This window comes from Fringilla coelebs, assembly GCF_963513975.1.
Source record: "Fringilla coelebs genome assembly, chromosome: 27".
NCBI classification, from domain to species: Eukaryota; Metazoa; Chordata; class Aves; order Passeriformes; family Fringillidae; genus Fringilla; species Fringilla coelebs.
Genome location: NC_140053.1, coordinates 3,774,444 through 3,789,219, shown reverse-complemented (window position 1 = coordinate 3,789,219; position 14,776 = coordinate 3,774,444). Strand labels below are relative to the sequence as shown.

Genomic DNA, 14,776 nt, shown 5'->3' with positions numbered 1-14,776 from the left:
CCAGAGCTTTATTCCAGGATCATAGATGTCTGAATATGGTAACAGCTACAGTAGAAAGACGACCGCATGGTGCCCAGGTCCTTTTAAGCTCAGGAAGAGGGGGAGGGGAGAGGATAGGTGAGCTACCAACCAGGTGGGAGAGGGCGACTTTCAGGGGACAATGACACTTGGACAGGCCAATGACCCCAGGGCTGAGGGGCATCTTTGAACTTCTACCAATCACACAACGCTCTTACTGGACTGTTAAGTTTGATGGACATCACTTAGGAAGAGAAAGGGGGAGGGGAACAGGAAAGCTATACCTGGGAAAGGACTGGGAGTTTGAAACAGGAGATTGCAACACACTGCAACAACTTGTTTTTAAGATTTTAAAGGTTTAATAGTAATAAAATGGTTATAGAAATAGTAATACAGTTAGAGTAATAATAATTTGGACAATTTGGATTAGGACAATATGAGACAATAAGAACAAAGAGTTATGGACAGTCCAGGTACCTTTTCTGGGCAAAATAAGCCTGAAAATGGAGCCACCTTAACAGAGGATTAACCCTTAAAAGCAACAGCCTGTTGCATATTCATACACCTCACACATGATGCATCAATTCCATTCACACACAGGATTCTGGCTGGGCAGTGTCAGCTTCTCCCTCTGAATCCTAAGGCACCTTTGAGGCAGGAAGAAGTTCGTTTCTTCTGATAATGGAGCAATAAATTCTTTCTCTGAAAGATTCAGGTGTCCTGTGGCTGCTATCTTGCTGCAAGTCCTTTCTTTAAAAAAAAAAGTATCCTTCATAGCATAGTTTCTATTTGAACATTTTGTTATAACCCAAAACTCTCTTTAACACACTACTTCACAGAATTAATACAGCATCACTTTGTAACACAACATATATAATATTAATTTTAATATTTGCCAAAAGCCAATCATAAAATACACATTTTTTTCACTCTAATGAATTCAGATTCAGCCTCCTGATGAGCCCTGGGGTCTGTGTGTTGCCTCACTCTGTTCCTGACCCAAAGGTGATGGGGGGCACCTGAGCAGCTCTGCCCCAGCTCTGGGAGGGTCAGGGCAGGGCTGCAGAACCTCAAAGGGCACAGCCTGTGCCTGCCCTGCTCCCAGAGCAGCTGTGCTCTTGCAAATCTCTCCAAATCACCATTTCAGGAGAGTACTCATCAGTAAAACACAGTCAGATCTCTGAATTAAACTCTCTCAATATTAAACTTACAGCTCCCTCCTTCTCCACTACAGATCAACATATTTTCAAATACTAATGACCTTGTAATTTCAGATTAATATAAAATTCAAATAGAATTGTGTTCTATGATTAAAATCAAAATTGCTTTCACCCTGCCCATCTTCAAAAAAATTTAGAGTGAGGAAGGAGGGCTGCTCCAGCATCCTGGGTTCACAGTGCACAGTATTTTGAAGCAGTTAGGTGGCTGGCAGAGTGGCATATTGATAATTTAGTGGTTGTTGAATGGAAAAAATTGAAGTCTGTGAGTCCTACTCCCTGTCTCACTTCCTGCCCTAGCAGCATGACACAATGGAAGAAGTTTGTTAAAAAGAGCTTTTAGGTCTATGTGGGACATGAGGATGTCTCAGAGCTCTTTGAACTCTCATTTTCTGTTTGTTTTTTTTCCAGATGAACACTTGAACACCCTGTCTTTGTCACAGCTGGGCCTCAAAATCGTTTTAATGAAAGCAGTCATTTTTAATGTGCTGATGTCAGTGCTTTTGTGGAAGAAAAAAAAGGTGAGGATGCTTGGGGGGTCAGAAAACATCTGGGTTGGTTCTTCAGCTGTCAATGCTCCTTCTCTCTGGAGCAGCTCTTTATGCAGTCTGTCCAGATTTCTTTTGTCTGCCAGCTGTAAAATCCCTCCCTTCCCTGGGCAAACCATTTTCACTCACCCCTCAAGGGCTCTTCCTGGTCCATAAGAAATTTTTTTCCTTTCAAGACATTTCTCTTTTATTTCTGCATCCATCCCTTCCCTTGCCTGCACTCATCCATCAGATTTCTCTCCTCACCTGTCTCCAGCTGGGAAAGTGTGATGATTATTGACTTTAATATAAATCCTGATATATCAGCTTTTCCCAGTGTCTGTTTCTTCTCTTACCTTCAGCTGTACAATAGTGCAGCTGTAACCCAAATAATGATTTAACACATCTTTGTTTTTGTTACAGGACTGAGAGGGAGCAGCTGCTGCAGTCCTGAAGTACCAAACCCATCAGCTTTGAGAGAGCATCGTGGGCAAGAGGGAGCTCAGGGAAATTCCTGGTGCAAGGGACATCCCCTGCTGCTCTTCCACATCACCCCAGCCATCAGATTCTGAATTGCTTCATTTGCATTGCTAAAAAACTGCTCAAAATGAAACATTTCCAGTGTTTTGCACTCCAGATGTCCGGGTCATTCACCACACTGTGCTTTAATTATACACTTTGCTGTAATTATACATTGCTGTTAAAATGACAGCTTCTGCCTGGAGCAGTGCTGTGTGTTAAAAACTGCAAGCTAAATATCATCTAAATGGGAGTTTTCCTGTTTTGGTAGCTTCAGGGTATTCATATCTCAGGGTGCACCCCCAGAAACCTTTTCAGGTGCAAATGAAACACTTTGAAAAGCCAAGGGAGACTGACTCAGGATGCACTGTCCTGCCACCCTTTGCTAGATCAGAGCAAGATATCCCATTTTTTTCCCTAAAGGATGAGCTGCAGCTCTCCCAGAAATCCTAAATTCAGTGAAATTGTCATTTCAATACCACAGAAGAAATATTTAAAAGGATTTTTTTAAGTCTAAAAAACCCTCCTTAATTTAAACCAGTTTAAGATCTGGCTTTGTGTTCAGTAAAAATACAAACCACTTTTGTTCTTTTTGCTTACTTCTAACAACCTGAGATCTCCCATGTTCGAAATATCATCTAAATGGGAGTTTTTCCTGTTTTGGTAGCTTCAGGGTATTCATATCTCAGGGTGCACCCCCAGAAACCTTTTCAGGTGCAAATGAAACACTTTGAAAAGCCAAGGGAGACTGACTCAGGATGCACTGTCCTGCCACCCTTTGCTAGATCAGAGCAAGATATCCCATTTTTTTCCCTAAAGGATGAGCTGCAGCTCTCCCAGAAATCCCAAATTCAGTGAAATTGTCACTTCAATATCACAGGAAGAAAAAAAAAAGAAAAAGAATTATTTTGTTTTTTAAAGACTATCTCACTGTAACACCTTCTTAATTTAAACCAGTTTAAGATTTGGCTTTATGTGCAGTAAAAATACACTTTTGTTCTTTTTGTTTACTTCTAACCACCTGAGATCTCCCAAGTTCTCTTTGTAACAATTGCAGAAAAATGTACTGAAATATTTACCTGTCCATGTGTGCCCACCTTGGAACTGTGCTTGCCTGTGGCATCTGCATGCTGCTAATTCATGAACTGTCCTGCACCCATGAAATGTCTTGGCATTTCTTTATGCTGTTATCAAACAATTCTTTAAAAAATGAGAAACTTGTTTGTGTCTTGTATTTGTTGTTTGAGGCATTGCTTCACCCTTCCAGCTGAGCTTTGGGGGGCAGGAGGGAACAAAGTCCTTCTGTAGGACATCTGTGCTGGGTGAGACACTGGGGACAGAGCAGGGAGAGCCCCTCTGCCCCTGGGTTGGATACAAACAACAAAATCATGGCCTGGCCATGCTCAGGGTGTGGGGTGTTCACAGGGGTCCCAGGATGAGGGGAGAGATGAGAATCTTGACTCTGTGTTTCATGGCTGATTTATTATTTTATGATATATATTATATTAAAAGAAAATGACCTATTAAAACTATACTGAAAGAATAGAAGAAAGGATTTCATCAGAAGGCTGGAAAGGAAAGGAGTGGAATGGTAATAAAATCTTGTGACTGACCAGAGAGTCTGAGACAGCTGGACTGGGATTGGCCATTAATTAAAAACAATCACATGAGACCAATCAAAGATGCACCTGTTGCATCCCACAGCAGCAGATAATCATTGTTTACATTTAATTTATGAGGTCTCTCAGCTTCTCAGGAGAAAAATCCTAACAAAAAGATTTTTCATAAAATATCAGCGACACTCAGGGCCTGGTGACAGGTCCCTGGAGGCAGCTGGGTGCTGCTGGGGGGTGACAGCAGCCTGAGCTGTGCTGTCCCCCACTCCTGGGTGTGACAGCAGCACAGGGCACCTGCTCTGCAGTGCTGACACCAATGGAGCCCCTCTGCCTCCAGGCTCTGTCTGTCCCTGGCAAGTCTGGAAGGGAAATGTGACATCAGTTTCTCCAACATTTTCTGATGCCTTTTGGGACTACCTACAAGCAGACACCAGACAAAATCAAGGGAATAAAAAGTGGTTCTATTTATTGAAGGGCCTTCAGGTACATTTTGGGCAGACAAAGCCCCCCCCCCCCCCCCGGTGCTACACCCAAAAATGGACCATGGGTCACAGGTTTTCACTCTTTTATAAGTTTGGTCACTTTGCATATTGGGGATTGATCTTCCAATTACAGCTCCTGGTAATGAAGTCATTTACCCCCAGTTTGCTCCCCCCAAATCACTTTTGTTCCCATCTCTGGGCCCTGAGGCAGTGAGGTGTTTTTGGTTGCCAGGCCTGGAGAGGAATTGTTGTGTCTGCCCAGAATGGGAAAGCAGCAGCTCACACTGAATATGGAATTTAGAGTTACACACTAAAGAACAGCAGGATTACAAATAGATGAAAAGTTTAAAAGCTGAAATCCTGAGGTGTCATACTTGAGACAGAAACAACACAAAGCAACTCACTCCATTTTCAGAAGGCTTCAAACTGTTTTTATTATGTGCATTCTTACAAAACTCATCAATTTACACTTTACTCATTGGTCACCAGAGGCAAACACAGTGCTCATTGGAGCAGGCAGTTGAAGGTTTCTCTTATTTCTCCTTCTTTCTTTCTTGGTTTCTCTGTCAAGGACCTTGGTAGGAAATTCTTTCAGGGGTAAACATGGATCCTCTGATGAAACTTCTCTCTGGCTCACAGAAGTTGCTGTAAATCCTCTTCCCCACTGAGGCATCACCAGAGGTTCCTCTGTGGGGGAGAAATGGAAGTGTGCTCTGTCAGACACCCACTCCCCCAAAGCTGGAACCCTGCCTGTGCCTCAGCAGTCCCCAGAGTGGCAGGAGAATCCTCCCTGGACAGAGGGGGTGGCTGTCCCTCCCCCAGCTGGGCACAGCCTGCACCAGGAGCTGCTTTTGGAAAGGGTCACCAAACACCCTGAGCCAAAATCCCAGGTGCTTTCTGTGGGAGGGCCATGCCAGGATCTGACCCCACTCTGCTGAGCAGCAGCACAACAGAGCCTCCCTGGCTCCTGCAGGTCCCTGGGCTGTCACAAACATGTTTTATGAAAAATCCTTTCCTTAGGATTTTTCCTCTTGAGAAGCTGAGAGGCCTCAGGAACAAAATGTAAGCAATGATTGTTTGCTGCTGTGGGATGCACCAGGTGGAGCTGGGATTGGGCTCATGTGGTTGTTTCTAATTAATGGCCAATCCCAGTCCAGCTGTCCAGACTGTCTCAGTCAGTCCCAGCCTGTGTTATTCATTCCTTTTCTATTCTTAGCTGAGCCTTCTGATGAAATCCTTCCTTCCATTCTTTTAGTTTTTAATATAATATCTATCATAAAATAATAAATCAGCCTTCTGAACATGGAGTCAAGTTTCTCCTCTCTTCCCTCACCCTGTGATCACTGTCACACTGGGCAGGTGAGCTGAGCTGTCACAGGGGGACAGAGCTACTGACCCTGCCTGGCACAGAACAACTTTAAACTTCCCTGTGGATTGCCCTGGTCATTGTACAGTGCAGATGTTCAGGGAGTTGTTCTTGTCTCTGCCTTGGCACAAGCATCATTCTCATCTCCATCCCTGTGGTTCCTAAAGTGCTGGATTCCAGGCAGCTCTTGGAGCCACATTCCACCCAGGATGAAATCTGCTGTGTCACTGGGAAACAGCCTGCACAAGCTGCTAAACATACTGGAACTATTGCATTTCACAGATTTCCAACCAATTCACTTCATCCCAGAAACTTTCAGGGATGTGAAAGAAAACTTTCCATACTCCTTTACCTCTAGCATCACATTTTAAAATAAAAAACCATAGCAACCTTTTTATTTTGCACTTCAAACTCACTCCTAGATGAAAGGGCAAGAGTTAAGGACTGTGCTGCTTCTGTTTCCACACCTGAGTCTTTCCTCTTCCAGGTTAAACTGACCCCAGGGACAGGAATTGCCAAGTGGGAGATGAGTTAAATATTCTGACTAAAATGTCTGCTGGCAGCTGACCTGCAAAGCCCTGAATTTGCAAGGTCTGCTTCAAAGCCACTTGCAGATATCAGGCTGCCAATCTCCCACCACCACAACCTGCCCCCCCTTCCCTGCATTTGCTTGTTTATTTTGAGCTACAAAAACCACAGAGCAAAGCAAAGCCAGGAAATAACCCAGCAGGAGAGGAGGTGTGTGAAAAACACCAGTCACTTGTTTTTAAAATTTTAAAAGTTTAATAGTAATAAAATGGTTAGAAAAATAGGAATATAATTGGAGTAATAATAATTTGGACAATTAGGATTTAGGACAATATGAGACAATAAAAACAGAGAGTTATGGACAGGCTGGGTACCTTTTCTGGGCAAAATAAGCTCAAAAAAGGACACAGATATTAACCCTTAAAAGCAACAGCCTGTTGCATGTTCATACACCTCATCCATGATGCATCAATTCCATTCACACACAGGATTCTGGCTGGGCACTGTCAGCTTCTTCCTCTGAATCCTGATGGTGGCTTCATGGCTGAGCAAGGCGGGAAGAAGTTCATTTCTTCTGATAATGGAGCAAAAAATTCTCTTTCTCTGAAAGATTTGGGTGTCCTGTGGCTGCTATCTGGTATGAGTACCTCATTCCTCTCTTTAAAAAAAAGTATCTTACACAGCATAGTTTCTATTTTAACCTTATGTTATAACCTAAAACTATCTTTACCATGCTACTAAAAAAATTAATACAGCATCACTTTCTAACACAACACATATAATATTCCCTTTAATATTTGCCAAAAGCCAATCATGAAATGCACATTTTTCACAGGGTGCAGGGGGGCTGCTGGCCCAGCTGGGGCAGGAAGAGGCCAGAGCACAGGTTCCATGACGCCACCATCGAGATCTGGGTCACCACAAAAACCACTTCCTCTGGAAAGAGCAGCACCAGGGGCTGGGGGAGGCACGGGGCAGGGAGGGGAGAGGCTGTGGAAAAGAACAGCAGCCGTTAGACCACAAGGCAAAGTGGAAGGAGGTTAAGGGGTGCTGCCCTCACCACAGCCTGCACTTGGGGAGTTGTTTTGGGCACAGCAGGAAGGATTGAGCTATGAATAGAGTGGGGATGATGCCTCTGGTTTCTGCTTTTCTGGTTTTCAGTGGTACTTCTGTGGTAGGGTTGGAAACAGGAAAGTTTTAATAAAAGGCAAAATAACAAATGTGGAAAATGTGTATTTTATGATTGGCTTTTCACAAATATTGAAATGAATATGATATGTGTTGTGTTAGAAAGTAATGCTGTATTAATTCTCTTAAGTAGTGTGGTAAATATAGTTTTAGATTATAACATAATGTTAAAATAGAAACTATGCTGTGTAAGATACTTTTTTTTAAGAGAGGAATGAGGTACTCACACCAGATAGCAGCCACAGGACACCCAAATCTTTCAGAGAAAGAGAATTTTTTGCTCCATTATCAGAAGAAATTAATTTCTTCCTGCCTCACTCATTCCTGGAGACACCATCAGGATTCAGAGGAAGAAGCTGACACTACCCAGACAGAATCCTGTGTGTGAATGGAATTGATGCATCATGTGTGAGGTGTATGAATATGCAACAGACTGTTGCTTTTAAGGGTTAATCCTCTGTTAACGTGGGGCCTTTTTTGAGCTTATTTTGCCCAGAAAAGGTACCCAGACTGTCCATAACTCTTTGTTTTGTCTCATATTGTCCTAAATCCCAATTGTCCAAATTTTTATTACTCCAATTATATTCCTATTTTTCTAACCATTTTATTACTATTAAACTTTTAAAATTTTAAAAGCGAGTGACTGGTGATTTTTCACACAAAGCTCTTTACAGACAAAACCTGAGCCAGGGGCAGGAGGCTCTTGCTCCTTTGAAAAATACCCCACAAAAGCCATAAATTCCTTTGTTCTTTTTCTAGTAAATTGCTCAGGCAGGACTTTTTTGGCCTCTGTCAAATTTGCCATCCTTAAGTTTGAGGTGAAGTCCCCCAGGTCCTATGAGGTGTCTTTATACCCAACTGAGGAGAGAAAATTCAGGGCTTTTTTCCATTTTTAAGGAGACAAAGGATAATTTAGTAACACCATCCAGAGAGGACACATTCCTACACATGAGGGGATAAAAGGTTGGGCTAAAGAAAAGGAGGGCCAAGGTTTGAAGCCTTCTGAAGAGCTGTGGTGTTACTCTGTATGTGCTGAAGCTTTCTGCTGCTGTACACTGATATTCTGTGTATCATGGCCATCCCAACTGTCACACGTGCTGTGACAAATCCCTGCCTGCTCTCCCGGCCCTGCTGTCATTGCAAACAACTCCAGGAGTGCTGGCACGAGTTCTTTGTCCCTGACACAGGGCCAGACCCATCATCCAGGACAGGGAAAACCCTGATCCCTCACAGCCCATGTCAGGCAAGAGCTTTGGGAGCCCCAGTTTCAGACTTTTACAGGTTTAATGGCTGCAGCACAGCTGGAAGTGTTTAAAAGGTGATAAAGAGGAGGCAGAACAGAATTCTGAGAGGTTCTGAAGGATCAGAGAGCCAAAGTTCCATCTCCTCAGTGCAGCACACAAACATTTCCATGCCATGGAGTACCAAGGCTCTCGAGGTTTTACCTCCCCAGCGTTTCAGCTGCAGAGAAAACCAGACAAGCACGAAGCAGCATCAGCATGAGCACAGAACCTCAAGAGGGTTCTAGAGAGGCCTGAACAGACTGGGCAAAGCTCCAGGGCAGGAGGTTGAGGTGCTGCTCCTGCTCTGGGGTGACACAGCTCCCTGCAGGCTGGGGGAGGATGGCTCAGGGGCTGCTGAGCAGGGAGGGAGCTGGCAGCGCTGGTGGAGCTCCAGCTGTGAGCCAACAGTGAGCCCAAGCGGCCAAGGAGGCCAACAGCAGCTGGGCTTGTACCCGGAGCAGGGCAGGATCACCCTGCACTCGGTGCTGGTGGGGCTCCAGCGCTGCTCTCAGCTCTGGGCTCTTCATTTTAAAAAGGATTTTGCGGGGCTGGAGTGTGTCCAGTGAGGAGCTGTGGTGGTACCAGCTGTGGGTTTCTCTTGGTCTGCATTGAAGGCACTTGAGACAGTAGTTCATGTTCAGACTCAAGTGTTTATTATTGCTTATCAGTAAAAATCTCACTATTGTGACTTGGGCAGCTTTTCATTAGAAGGCACAAAATGGCCAACAATCTCTTGGTACAAGGGTTTTTAAGGTTAAACTGTCCAATTAAGAACTGACACCTGGATTATTTTCCCTTTTAACCCAATAACTGATCCTCAATGCAGACTTTTCTGCCCAATTACAAAATGCCACCCAAACCCATGCAGAAGAAGAAGCATGAAGAAGAAACCCAGGATGACACCCTGTGCCCTCCATCTTGCTTCCATCCACAGCACACTAAAAATCCCAAAACCTCAATTTCTCACCCAGTGACACACCCACACTGCTCTCCATAATCTATTTCACACTTTTGTGGATCCCAGTCTATCTTGAAGTCTGGGAAACTTTCTCCAGGAAGGAGGGTCAGAGTCAGGGCTCCCCTGGGGGTCAGGGCACCCCAGAGCAGACAGAGAAATATTCCCTGGCTGCCCTGGGTTTGCACAAAGAGCAACAAGGCTCACAAATGGGCTAGAAAATATTTCTCTTTGGGGGGATGGCAGAGGGAGCTGGGGCTGTTCTGCGGGGAAGAGGAGGCTCAGAGGGGCTCACACCACCCCTGTAGTGAGGTGGGGCCGGTCTCCTGTGCTGTGCCTGCAGTGACAGCACCTGGGAACTGCCTTGAGCCGAGCCAGGGGAGGTTCAGATCACATCAGGGTGCTCAGGCCTCGGAAGGGCTGCCCAGGGAGGTGCTGGAGCCGCCACCCCCGGGGTGTGGCCACATTTCTCCTCCCAGAGAAAAGCAAAGCACAACTTCCCAAGGACATTTCCTGGGAATCCCTGCGAGGAACCTCAGAGAAAGAAAAACCAATTCTTATCTCATTTGCTGTGCCTGTGGAACATGTTCTGGTCATTGTTGACCCAAGGGGATCACTTGTTTGGGTTCTGGTGATGATGTTCTGATTCCTTGACCAGTTGGACCCACGTGTGGGTGTCAGGACTGTCAGCAGACAGGGGTTTGAGCAGTTAGTTAGAAGTAAGTATGCTGTAGTATAGTTAATGTTATATAATATAGCTTGAATAAAGTGAGTGTCCAGCATTCTAAAGCCTTGAGTCAGATGCCAATCATTCCCAGAGCATGGGGCCACCTGATTTTACCACTGGGCTGTTCAGGAGCTGCCAGGATCTGGTGCTGGGTGATGAGGTTTGATTACAGGGGCACTGCTGGTGCACGGTTAGACTGTGTGGGGGGACAGAATGTAAGAAAATAAAGACAGTGCAGAAGGTAATCTCACCCCTGAGGAGTTGCAGTTCAGTTTCTCTGTAAGGAGTTTGTTATTTTGACTTTCATTAAAACCTTTTTGTTTCCAACACTAGCACAGAAGCCATCCTGCTGATTTTATGCCTTCTAAGGTAGCTGAGCTATCTTGGGTGTGAAATAGATCTCCAAGAGCTCATGAGACCTGGCTCCAGACCCCTGTTTCTCCAGGTGTGGCCCCCATGGCTCTGAGGGATGTGGGAGGCTCTGCAGGAACTGAGGATGTGCTGGAGCACACTTCCCTCCCACCAACCACAGGCTCTGAATTTTCCACAGCTTTGATGCCCAGGGGCAAGCTGGCAACAGACTCTGGGAGATCAAAAGGCAGGAAGGAGGGAGATAAAAAGGGTGGATGACAAGTGAGTTTCCATGATCACTTGCTTCCTGCTTCCCTCCAAAACTGGGGCACAGGCAAAAAGCCTGTTGGCTAGAAAACCAGGGAGAGAGGTAAAACCAGAGAGTCATGCCTGAGAGGGAAGCTGGATGCAGGAGAAGCTCTGTATTTGTCCCCAGTATGGAAAAGGCTGCAGTGTCATAAAGGGTTTTATTGAGGGAAAGGATCACAGTTACACAGTGAGGCTGCTGACCCTCCTCAGGACACTCTGAGTGGGGGAAATCTTGAGCCCTGTGTCCCTTTCCTCCACCAAGGGAGAAGGTGAGAGTGTGCTGGGCACTTCCCCATGCCAGGCTTTGCCATCAGGAGCAGTTCAAGACCTGGAAAGAGAGCAGACAACATCAGCAATGTCACTGCAGAGCAGAGGGGACAGAGCTCCCCCAAGCCCCAGTGATCCTGTGGCACCTTGCAAGAGTAACAGCAGGGCATGTCCCCACTCCCAGCACCCAACTGTCCCTGTCCCCTGCTGCCCCTCTGCAAAGAACTCCAGACCTGAACCGCAGCCATGCCTCAGCCCCACAGAGCCCAGGACCTGGAGCTCCCAAAGCTCCTTCCCAAAGAAAAATGGGGAATCTCTCTCATAAGAGAGGAACGTGGGTAGGTTTCTGTAGCAGTCCTAGTTAATCTCTTTAATTTTAAAAGCCAGAAAAGGCTAAAAACCAAAAAGCCATAAATCCTCCCTCTGTGCCAACCCAGAGGTCAACAGCTCAGCTGTGCTTGGCCAGGAGGAGCTCAGGGGACTCCTGGATTCATTCCCATTCTAGTTCTCCCCAAAAGGAGAACAGTCCTGTGTTTGCCCCTTTTGTGACCCCACAGATCAGTACCTGTCAGCCTCTCCCAGGGCTCAGCCAACGAAATTGATGACAACGAGATGGAGAATGGTGTTGGCAAAGAGGAAATCAGCAAAGGCTCGCTCTGGGGAAATGCCCTGGAACTCGCCCTTGTTCTGGGGGTTGATCTGGATCCGGAGGCAAACTGCAGAGCAGAGAAAGAAGGAGCCATCAGTGAGCACAGGAAGAAATCATGGAGGAAAACAAAGCCTTCCTGGGGCAGCCCAGCCCAGGATGGGTCACTGTTCCCCCAAGGAAAAGTTACTCCATCGTTCCTAGAGAGGAGCAGGAATTTGGATGGGGCTGTCATGGAGTCAGTGCTCCCACAGCACCACACACACCACAGGGTGCCCAGATCCTGAGGGGAACAGGCTCAGAGTAGGACTGGACTCACAGAGAAGTGTGGATATTCCTCTGTCCTCTGTTGGGTGTGCTAGAAACACAGAATGATCTGGGCTGGAAAAGACCTTAGAGATTTTCTCATTCCAATCCCAGGAACACCTTCCACTATCCCAGGGTGCTCCAAGCCCCATCTAAACTCACCTGGGACACCTCCAGGAACTCAGGCAGTCTGGGCAACCTGGGCCAGGGCCTCCCCACCCTCACAGGGAACAATTCTTCCCCCAATATCCCACTATCCACCCACTCCTGCCCTCTGGCAGTGGGAAGCCATTCCCCCTTGTCCAAAGTCCCTCTCCAGCTGTCTTGGAGCCCCTTTAGGCCGTGGAAAGGGCTCTCAGGTCTCACTGCAACCTTCTCCCCTCCTGAACACCCCCGGCTCTCCAAGCCCTCTGCTGAGGAGGGCTGCACAGAAGCAGGGCGGCTTTGGGGTATTCTGGGCAGCAGCACCGTGCATGTGCCCCAACGGGACTCTCGGTCCCACCGAGCTGCAAGGAGAGCCGGGGGAAAAAGCTCCGGGCCGGCCCCGCAGCTGCAGGGCCGGGCAGCGGAACGGGGAGCTGGGAAAGGCCGGGGATGCTGAGGGCGCCGGGGCTGCCAGGCTGGAGGGGCAGCGGAACGGGGAGCTGGGAAAGAGCGGGGGATGCTGAGGGCCCCGGGGCTCCACGGGCAGCGGAACGGGGAGCTGGGAAAGGGCGCCGGAGGTGCTGAAGGCCCCGGAGCTCCCCGGCTGCAGAGGAGCAGAGCGGGGAGCTGGGAAAGGGCGAGGATGCTGAGGGCCTCGGGGCTCCGCGGGCAGCGGAACGAGGAGCTGGGAAAGGCCGGGGATGCTGAGGGCCCCGGGGCTCCCCGGCTGCGGGGGCAGCTCTGAGCGCTGCTGATCCCTGAGGCTCCCGCCACGCCCGCGGCCTCCGGGCGGAGGCTCCCGGTGAACCCGACCCGCGCCACGGCCGTGAGGGGCCGGCACTGACCGCCCAGGATGAAGCTGCCGACGGCCGAGATGAAGCCGCTGAGGAAGGAGTTGAAGGGGAAGGTGCCGACGCCGAGGCAGTATCCGAACTGCAGCGCGCCCGTGAGCAGCACGTAGAGCAGGAAGGCGTCCAGCGCCTTGAGGCGCCCGGCGGTGCCGCCGCCGTACTCGGACAGGAAGCGCCGCGCCACGGCCCGCACCGAGCCCGCCATGGCCGCCACCGCCGCCGCACTGCGCATGCGCCGCGCCGCCCTCCCGCACCGCGCGGGCGCGCACCGACGTGGCGGCGAGCGATAGGGGAAAACGCGCATGCGCTGAGGGGTTCGCGGAGTGCACACCCCTGTGCTTGCCAAAAGCCAATAGGAGCGCAGAGCTTGCTGTTGCTGGGCAGATTAGAGAGTTGTTCTTTCCAAAAGCCAATCAAGGCCCGGTGCTGGCGCGGGGTCTTGTCTGAGGCGGCTCGGCTGAGGGAATGTCGGGGGGATTCCTGGCTGAAGGAATGTCTGGGGCTCCTGCCGGAGTAAAGTCCGGGGAATTCCTGACTTAAGGAGAGTCTAGGGGGCTCCTGGCTGAAGGAGAGTCCAGAAAGTTCCAATTTCTGGGCTCCTGGCTGAAGGAATGTCCAGGGGTTTGTGGTCAAAGGAGTCCTCAGGGGCTTCCTGGCTGAAGGATTTTTCAGGGGGATTCCTGGCCTGAGAGTCCAGCGAGATTCCTGACCAAAGGAGCGTCCAGAATCTACCACGAAGGTGGCGGACAGCAGCTCTGTGTCGACCTGCTTGGAGCTGGGGAAAGGCAAATCACTGCTTTCCCTTTCTTATTTTATTTTATTTTTCTCCTCAGAAACTATCATGGTGTCAACCTCATGGAGCCTGAACTGAGCAAAGCAACTGAGAGCGACCCAACTCTGCTGCTTTTCAGTTTCTGAAAGGGGGAATGACTTTTCAATGAACCAAAGCAGAACTTTTCTCTATATTCCATTTAAATCCTTCCAGCCTTCCCATCTCTCCAAAGTGAGCAGAGGATGCTCCCTCACAGGCTCTGCAATGAGGGAAGGGCATTTTCCTATCATGGAATCACAGCTTGGAAAGGATGTTACCCTCACCCTCTGCTGCCCAGCTCCTTGCTAGCAGAGCCTTTGGGGTGGATTAGAGGGAGATGACCCTGAATGATGGGTGTTTGTAAATATGCACATGTAGATTTATTGTAGAACAGTTTGGTTGCACACAAGAATGTCATATTACTACAAATGACTACCAAAATGTAACCATATAGGTGGTCATTTATAGTAATATGACTTTTATAGCAATAGTATAGTAATATATAATATTATAGAATAGTAATATATCATATTATAGCATAGTATAGTAATATGTCATTTATAATAACATGGTATAAAACCATAAAGATACCATTGAAGAAAATGTATAAGCATAAAGGAAGAAAGATCTCACTAAAACAGTAAACAGGAGGCAAATAATTAATC

General features: G+C 47.7%; 1 protein-coding gene across 1 annotated transcript; it reads right to left on the bottom strand.

Annotated features, from left to right (window-relative positions):
* Positions 1-11,208: 11,208 nt before the first annotated feature.
* DAD1 (defender against cell death 1) lies at positions 11,209-13,539 on the bottom strand. The gene is made up of 3 exons (XM_084222102.1): positions 13,295-13,539; positions 11,919-12,069; positions 11,209-11,414 (listed from the first exon to the last, which is right to left on the bottom strand). The coding sequence occupies exons 1-2, from the start codon at positions 13,530-13,532 to the stop codon at positions 11,939-11,941; spliced, it is 369 nt and encodes a 122-aa protein (XP_084078228.1). The 5' UTR covers positions 13,533-13,539; the 3' UTR covers positions 11,209-11,414; positions 11,919-11,938.
* Between the last annotated feature and the right edge of the window lie 1,237 nt (positions 13,540-14,776).

What these genes read in the sequence shown, in the direction of transcription:
- DAD1 (XM_084222102.1), bottom strand. Translation starts at nt 13,532, where the DNA reads ATGCGCAGTGCGGCGGCGGTGGCGGCCATGGCGGGCTCGGTGCGGGCC. An exon ending in CGGCAGCTTCATCCTGGGCG is followed by an intron (nt 12,070 to 13,294) that starts GTCAGTGCCGGC and finishes TCTGCTCTGCAG; the next exon opens with TTTGCCTCCGGATCCAGATC.